The following is a 9586-nucleotide window of genomic DNA, read 5'->3' on the forward strand; positions in this document are numbered from 1 at the left end:
AAAATAGAAACCTCCTACGGCACACCAGTTAAATATGGGTTTCAGATTTTATGCTTTTTTGTTTGAGAATTTACTTGATTAATGTCAGAGACCCACTTGTTCACACTAAAATTGGGGGCTAGCACACCTTTGACTTGATACACACATGATTATGTGATCATGCATTACAACCCTGTAGGACTGCGAGAGAAGATGACAGCTCTACATGAATACTGTAAAATCAAGTGTCAATGCGGAAAAAACAAAGACCCCGGTTTCAAAAAGCGCCCCAGTTCCTGTATTACAGATAGGGCGCACTGCCCTTGTTTACACCCATTGCACCTTTAAATAGGTGCACCAGGTACTAACAAGGACAGTGTGCCCCATTACTATTAATATGTTGCCCTCACAGCAGCCACAAACCTGTGCTTGCCCTGAGGGCGCCGCATTCAGTGAAATACGAACCAGCTGTTTACAAGCAGCTTCATGTTTTACATTGCAGGCGCATTCCACTAGCACTTTAATTAAGGCAGAGTGATTCCCTAGCAGACTGCCTAATCCTGAGGGCCTTCTTAAGGAGGCACACAACATTATGTCACCTTTTTGTGGTGCACTGTTGGTGCTCCTCCTAATGGCCTTTTTACCACTGCCACGTCCAGTGGGGGTATAGCGGCAAAGTGATTCCCTCATTCACTTAGGGCCGCACACCCTTGTAAAGTAATGAAAGTCACCTGAAGGTAGTGCTGGAGCTACATTATAGAAGGGACTGCACAAGCATCTATGGGCCCCTTTTGTAATTCCATAGTATCCTTGGGGCGTACACAAAGGACACACATGGTTGTTGCACTCCTGGTGCATTATTTGTAATACAGCCCCTCATATCTCCAAAATGTCGCCCTAGAAGAATTGAGTTCTTATAAATATTTGGGGTTACATTTTGAAGACAATGTGTGCCAGGAAACCAAATTTGCCTCATTAAAATCAAAACTTTTGTCCACAGCAAATCTTTTGAAGCCTTTAGATCTGAAGTACAGAGGGCGTTCCCACTATCCCCTATGAAAAGCTGTGCTGAGAAAATTAGAACAATAATACATCTCTGGAGCCGAGCTACTGGTACTAGACCCAATAGTAGACTTTTTTCAGTTCCCTCTTGCACTATGATTCAAGCCTCATTGCTCAAGTTTGGCTTGAACTCCTGGAACCTTCTGGCAAAGTTTCTGTCTTTGCTTTATTAATTCATTAAGGCATTTCTATAATAATTAGAAACTTTACTTAATTACATACAAATTTGTTCACAATCAGCTCCTTGGAAATAGGTATAGCACTTGTGTTTGCATTTTATTCAAAGTTGATTTAAAAAAAAATGTATTAGATGGGTTTGAGAGGGATTTCTGATCAGCCCTGGAGCCTATTGGGAACCTCAATCAGTAGTATTTAAATTCCAATTTGATAAGAGGATTGACGTTCCCGCACTCCACTGAGCCCAAGAGGCTAGATCTTTAGAGTAAGTACGAGTACCAAAAAAAGAACTGCAAATCAGCAATCTATCATTTCAAACATCATTGCATTTTATAGGAGTCAATAATGAGATTTTGATTGTTTTAAGTTTTATTTAAATTCTTTTAGTAATTGAATTCTTTAGTGGCAGATCATTAGAGTTTCAATATGAATATTAATACAATTAGAGAACAAAGTATGGTGTTCGTTTTATAATGTTTATCCCTGTTCTAAGCTAAAGAGAGTGGACAAAAACATCAACAGAACCCATAAAGAGCTCTAAATTTGAAAGGTGGCAGCAGAAAGGCTGGAACAGAATTTTCCATAAAGAAAGGTTCGAGAAACTCAATAGGGTCTCAAAGAAGCACAGATTCAAAATACAGAACCAAATATATTTCCCAGATGCATCAGCAAAGAGTCTGAGTCAAAGGGTTCTCAAATAAGTCTGAGAAAGAGACTCTCAAGCATGTCTAGGAAGAAGAGCTCTATCTCTAGTCTGGGAACATGCGTTTATACCACAGTATGTATCAGTAGAATGCAACAGTTTGTGGCGACTCACGTTGATAACTCATCGTTTGGACCAATAGGAAAACAATGTATTTGTAGGAACAGGACAGCTTCCTTCGATTTAGCAAGCCTTCCAAAGAACATCCTAAACATAAGATACATTTGACTACAATTTATAACACGATTATTTATTTGATTCGTATTCTCAGTGCTTTTTTTCTATAAGACAAAACAAGCCAAGGTAAGTACATCACATTACTTTGTGAGATTACTCCATTTCTCATACACTTCTAGTGACAAAACCTATTCACAAAGAGACAATTTATGAAGATTAAATTAACATTTAAATACATTATTATATTTGAAGTATGTCGAATGGGTAAGAGAACTAAATCATAACACATCCTCTATTCATTCTGTTGTTTCTAGAAGGCATTTGCGTTGTGAAAAGTATATAAACTTATGACCATGACACAGGTAAGAGCAAAACAAAGAAGATAGGAAAAAAAGAAAAATTAATTTGTCAATTTTTAAGCAATATACAAATATTTATGAAAACTTAGCGTGCAGGGCCTCATTTAAAGACAGCTTTTGGGTGAGGCCTTCACAACATAGCATACGGGTTAATTATGTTACATTTTAATAAGGGTAAACGCTTCTGTAGATTTGGATTGATAAATAAGGTAATGAAGTCTAAGTACCTTTTTACTTAAGAAATACATTTTTTTCATGATTTAGTGTTTTTAGTGATCACTTTATGCATGCATATTTCTATGAGACAGTGTTTTGACAATAAATATTGACTGAAACCATAGAACTATTGTATGGTGCACCAATGTGCGACAAAGCTTATTTGCACTAGAGAATTAGATGCAAATGTTGGTCATATCAAGCAGGACGACTACCTATGGCATTGACTTGTATTTCCTGGCTGTACCTCAGTGCTTTCTCTCTATCCCTCTCAGATGTTTTATGTTTCCCATGTGCCAATACCTCATCCTAAGACGTAGTGATCAGCTGAGGTGGTGCAGCTGCTTCTGTCGGTCTCCTTTTGACTCATTAACATTTAATAAATATATGTAGATAACTTGCAACATGTGTTGCGTCCTTTCCTCTCGTCAATTTACTACATCACTTAAGGCCAGGTGATCTTTTAAGTTAATCTTATAGTTCTAGATTTTGTGAAATTAATGAAGAAGGTAAAGCATTTCTGAGGAATGCATTTTTCAAGCAAATAATAGGCATTTGATTAAAAAAAAAATCTGAGGTTTTGCGTTTGGCTGCAAATGTACCATAAGTATTAAGGTAATGCTTACAGACTTCTGGACACTGTTATATTTTTTTCTTTCAGTTTTCTATGACGCACAAGTTGTCCAGCGGATTTGGAGCGCTTCACAGCAGAACCACATACCATATGCATTATTTTTGTTAGTAATTAACCCAGAATCACAGGATTTTGAATCAAGGCAGGGATTGTAACCTGGTTCCTTGTGTTTCAAAGCTCGAACCACAAGGCCACCATCTTCTCATTCTATAGAAAATAAGAGTTTTGTGACATAGATGAATTGTTATTTTGTTCAGAGTAGCAGTGCCACTGATTTCAGTATGATAACCCTGTTATTGGAACAAAAAGGTTTTCAACAACTAATTGAGTTGATGTGCTGTTTGTTTCTGCGTACAGTTAAGCCTGTACCTTGAAACACAAATACTCTTGTTTTTTACTTTTTGCCTAATCTTGAATATATATTTTTTGCAGATCATTTGTGGGCAACCTTGATGACTGACTTCAATCAAACCTGCTTGAAGTGATTCAGTGATGGGGTAGCCCTGCCGTTTCCACAAGAGCTTGTATCACTGCCTTATGAACCTCTGCAGATTTACGCCTGTCTACGGAACAGAATAAAGAGACATTTCAAATGAAGGAAAGCATACATAAAGCAAAATATCCTGCTGGCCTTTTGTACACAGCCCTTCTGACTGGAGGGAGTCTGTTGCACGTTATGTTGCATATCTACTTGGCAGCCATGTATTGTTTTATTTTTCAGCAGGTTTTATTAACTGTTTAATGTGTAATTACGCACTGTACTCAAAAGAAGCTGCCTGACGTGTGACTATTTGCTTACTATTATTTTGCACCTTCAATAAGTGATGCCAATGTGCCATAGATTTGTTGTATTCCTTACCTTACTAGATGTATTTAATATAAATGAATTGCACTGCGTATTTTTAGAGATTAGCATAGGGCCGAATGTACCAGATTATGTTTACAACGTCCTTCACACTCTAATTTATTTGATTGTGTACTACCCATCTTTCATTTCCCACTTGCTCAAAGCAATGCTATTCGTAGATTTTAGCTGTCGAGCGATTTTCCAGACACACTACTATGGCCTCTGTACAAAGAATCAAGCCACAAAATAGCCAAAGATCCAACATCCCTGTACAACATTGTACTTTATAGAAAAAAAATGTTATCTGTCATCTTATTAGGGATTATTTAAGTGCACAGTTATATAAACACTTTTACACAGTTTTAATTGTTTCATAAATCACAAAATATACACAGTAAATATGCGCTCTCAATTGTTTGTAATGAACATGTCCTCTTCAAAACAATGACAAGACTTAAAGAATCTTGAAAAGAAAGAGCGAGAGGACATTGTACATTTAGGCCCTGATTTAGAGTTGGGTGGGTGGGTTGCAGTGGCACAAGTGAAACTGTATCCCTTCCACCATATTGCATGATCCATAAGATCTAATGCACTTGTAAAAATACAGACAGGATATCCATCACGTTTGTGACAGTGTAACCTGTTCACCAAACTCTAAATACGGCCATAATGTTTACACACCCATGGTCCCTTTAACTAAGGGGTTACCTTTAATTATCACTCTGAATGTAAAATATGGATAGAAAGATGATGTATTTTTGATTGTTTTTATTGTTAATCACATTTCCATTCACAGCACTTTAGTAGTTATGTTAGGTGATAACAAAATGCTTTCTTGAAAACATGCACGATACCCTGTGGTGGCCTACAGAAAAATTGTTTGCTCAGTTTTGATTAGAATGATCACAGCTTTATTTTTGTTCTCAAGTTGTACTTCTGCACTTGTAGTTAGGTTTTGTATTTCAAAACACTTTTTTAACACTCCCTTTGAAGGATAAAGTTGTCATTGTCACCAATGTCTGGTTTGAGAGGGGTGTTTGTGTTAACATTTGCTAACCACTGTTCTAGGCAAAGATTTTTAAACAAATGATCTGACCAAAGGGAGCAAAAGGCCTTCAGTTTCAAGATCAAAAGTTTTTTTTTGTATATAAACCTTGAAGCTATTGCTCCAACAATATTTGTTTCTGTCAATTAGCCCAAGAATCACACATAGATAGATAGATAGATAGTCAGGGAATTGACTTGGTCACATTGTTCTTGTTGGCGTAAGTTAAAACAGCACTGCACCTGTTTCACTTATATTTTCAATGTACTTGTGCAACACTACTCCTTGGCTCTGTGCCTGTCCCAGTGAGGAATTAACTCTCTTTAACTTGGGTACAAAAATACTCAAACTACTGCTGGGGAATTAACCCCGACAACAATAATGTGCTGCAATTGACCTCCTGCAAAATCTTGCTTTCACAATTATTAAACACTTGTATAGACCTATTATTGTCTTTTTTTTTGTGAGGATTATTTTTAATGTTAATTTTGATACTCCATAGTGTGTAAGAAAATCTGCAATTTAACTTGATAGCAGGCATTGCAGGTTAAGTTCTAAAAGTATAATTAACAGATTTTTTATGTGTTTATCACATGTTTAGGAGTTGCAATTATTTTTGCTAGAGTCCACTGGAAATGTAGACTCTGAGGCAAATGTTCTACAACCCTGTATTTTTTTATTAACACAGGAGGTTCAAATTCTAGTGTTTAATATTTGACCTCTGATGTCCAGAAATGAAATTAATTTGCAAGCACATGACTATCCCCTTGCACTCTGGTGGCCCAGTTCTAATTGGAATAAATATAATTCAATTCTTTCTCAAAATAAGGATGATAATTTTTTATAACAAGGGTTACTGTATCACTCCAAACTATGTTGCCTTCCATAACAATTTAGACTCCATCCCAACGGACATGCTAGGATGTATGATTCCTGTTCAAAAACTAGTTCTGTCTGGCTTAACAAGTGGAGACGTATTAAACTTAACTTTATAAGTTAAATTTACATCTTTCTTTCATCGAAATACCAATAATGACCACAGTTACACCAACAGTATAACATTGTGATTCAGAAAACAAGCTTTCTGAAAATAGAAGCCATGAGATAATTACATAACAGAAGCCATTGTTGACAACTAGACTACATCACCAAGAATCTAAGAAGCTGATACTTAAAGGCTGAACATAGAAAGGGACTGGATTTCCATCAGGAAAATGTAATTTTACCACACTTCTCAGACACTCCACTATCTACTTATTACCCCATTGATGACCTATTGTCTATCTATCTAAACACATTTACATATATCCTTTATTGCTGAAATCACATAATATGTGAAGGACTCAATGGATATGATTCAACTACACAATATTCATTAGACACAGCATCTCAAAGCCTATACGCGCTCAATGTTGTCATCATGTACTAAAGTTGCTTAATATGAGACTTTAGAGGTGATAAGCCATATGACTAAAGTGGGTGGACAGTTTAGGATACCTTATACAGTGACCCGGAAACTGCAGAGTGATTTCACTAATCAAGCCTGAATTTAAGATTAACCTTAAAAAACCATAACTAAGAGCAAAAGGTAATTTTATTGATTTCTAAGAACACTGATAAAGTACTGTCTAACATTCTAAAAGTGACAGGTGGAATTTGCAACATAACTTCGCTTTGGGGTGTTTCCTCTGTATATGGACGACTTGCTCCAAACACAGACTATTTTACACCGTCCAATAAACCCCTGTCCTAAGAAATCAGTGAAACATGTCCCCGGAATGGCGTATTTCACCAACTGGGAGTTTTGACTAACACTAATAAGCAATTGTACATCCACTTTGTTGGTGCTTGTAACTACATTCGGCCCCAAATCAAAGATCTTGAAAAAAAATGATCAGGCACGAATGAGGTAGATACGGAGGAACCATTGCTAGCTCTTAAAAGTAATGACCGTTGGGGATAAAATGAAAAGAGCATTCAGACCCAAGTACAACCGGCCTATATGACCACATATTTGTAGCCTTTAATTTAAGAAAAAACTATCTTAAATATGCCACCTGTCTTATCTGCTGATTAACAAAAATTCTAAATTTTCCCAGCACAACATTACCATTGAACTGTCGGACGTCTGCAGTTGGAGCACTGAAAACAGAAAAAAGCACCCATTAGCTTGTCAAAACAAATAATTAGGCATTTTAGATCTTTGATCAGGTGCCGGACCACAACTTCCGTGCTAGTGAATTATCATACTGTTGACAAATCGAAATCACATTGATGGACTTAGTGGTGAGAATAGTCAAGGAAGTGGGTATGTTAAAGGAACGTAGGAAGAAAGGGTTGCTACAGTGATTTAGAAATTCCATTTTTGGGCATTGGTTTAAATGAACAAATAAAACGGAGCAGTCTGTCTAAGTTTTAAAACTAGTAGCACGTAGGACAGTATGAGTCGGCTGTGCTTCTATATACAAATGTGAAATGGTACAGCAAGGTGGTGAAAAGAACAATGCCTTGTTATACTACGCAACCTGCCTTTATGATGTCACCTGCATTAATTCACCTTTTTCGTTAGAGTGCTCTAAATTTTTGGCGCTGGTAGTCGAAACTTCTTAGAAGATGATCCTTGAGGTCACGTTTAATCTAGCTTTCGACTGTGACACTGAAAAATAGGTACCGAGTCCCTCCTGTCAACTGGTCCACGTGTGCTTTAAAAGATGATTCATGTCGGCCTAAATGTGAATCAACACCGCAAAGAAGGCGCCTTTATTTGCCAATTGTTCCACAAGAGATTGTTTATCTAACATTAAAAAAGAGAACCATCTAGACTTAAATTAAACTAGTTCCTAGAATGTATGTATAAAATGCTTTCTCTAATTTCTCTATTACAGTCGAGTTGGGACTTCTCGAGTCACATGTAATAAAATGATGCAGCTTCTCAACCCTAATAGGTTCTTACAGTTCAGTTGTGATGTCATGGTGGCAGTTACCAGAGCCAGAAGCCAAATTGAATGGCGGTTTACAGAGCATAATTACAGCTGCACTGTAAACATCAAAAACGACAACCGGAATTTCATTCTTATGTTCTGGTTTTATGATAGACACAAAGTTGATCAGAAAAAGCTATCTATGGTCTCATGATTATTTTAATGCACTATAGGTCATTAAAGGAAAGAGAAATCTCTGTTCAGGTGTTCACAAATTCTAAGTTACAGCATTTTCATCTAACTTTCTTTAAACTGACTCGAATATCTTTTTGCAACAAATTAATAACTTCTCTTTGGTGTGTTTTATATTGCATTACAGATTGTGAGAAAAATTATGGTGCCACCGTATATTGTAAGGACTAATGTACCTTCTACCATACGTTAAGAGGATATTACAAGACACCGCGAAATTCGTAGACCTTATTTCGAACTCTGGCTTCAGCCGTGTTTCTCTATTAGGTCACAGAACTCCTTGGTGACTTGCTGTATTCTTCTAAGGTACAAAAGAGGTACTTTATCCGGTGGATAACAAGCAGCTTGGTTTCATTCTTGCCTCCTGAAACTATGCTGGTTGTACATAAATGGAGCTCTAACAACTAAATACAAATTACGACCTCCCTAGTTGTTTGTCTCCCATGTAAAATTGCACCTGCTACATTTTAAATGTTGACTTTGATGTTGGCTTCTTTGGAAAACTACTTAGTGGACAGAGTCAAAAGGTAATGCTTGTGTTTAATTCTGTCACAACATGGGAACCCCATAGCTGCTCTTAAAATACATTTTACTCACTCTCATATTATTCAACCCCTCAGCTTCTTATTTTTTGAGTAAATCTTGATTGACACGTACTGTGTACCTTCCAGAAAGAATTAAATATAAGATTAGGTACATCTCCCCCATTCACTTAATTTCTCATTGGCTAAATTTCTCATTTATTCACAGCTAACAATGAAAGTTGATTAAAATAATTCCTAGCCAAAATGCATGTAACCCCCTCCAGTGTTATTATTTCCAGGGTGCTCCTAAAACCACATATTTACACCACCTACCGATTGGTGGAATATACTAGATATAAAACATCTACAATGACACATAAAACACCCTGTATACATGGATGTGAATTGATTAGTGATCACAGAACTCATAATGGTATTCCCTAAAATAATTATAAGAAAAAGACTGAAGGTGGACTATTTCTACAGCCATTAAGGTGACCCCTTTCATTAAAAATGTACTAATTCAATTTATATTTAGTTTGCATTGCACGAACAGTAAATATTAGCCTAAATGAAAGACTATCAGGCTCCACAACTGATATGATGATATCAGTGAACGCAAATCCTTATCTGATAGAGACTTCTAGTTGCAGATTCTTTACCTTAGAATTTCCCCTGGGCGTCAGACTG

General features: G+C 36.6%; 1 protein-coding gene across 1 annotated transcript in view; it reads left to right on the plus strand.

Annotated features, from left to right (window-relative positions):
- Positions 1-5645, plus strand: part of TMEM245 (transmembrane protein 245) — a 533540-nt gene extending 527895 nt beyond the window's left edge. Inside the window, exon 17 of the mRNA XM_069219563.1 lies at positions 3740-5645. Coding sequence (XP_069075664.1) covers position 3740 — 1 coding nt within the window. The 3' untranslated portion in view covers positions 3741-5645. The remainder of the gene's footprint in view (positions 1-3739) is intronic.
- Positions 5646-9586: the final 3941 nt, after the last annotated feature.

This window comes from Pleurodeles waltl, chromosome 2_2, assembly GCF_031143425.1.
Source record: "Pleurodeles waltl isolate 20211129_DDA chromosome 2_2, aPleWal1.hap1.20221129, whole genome shotgun sequence".
Lineage (NCBI taxonomy): Eukaryota > Metazoa > Chordata > Amphibia > Caudata > Salamandridae > Pleurodeles > Pleurodeles waltl.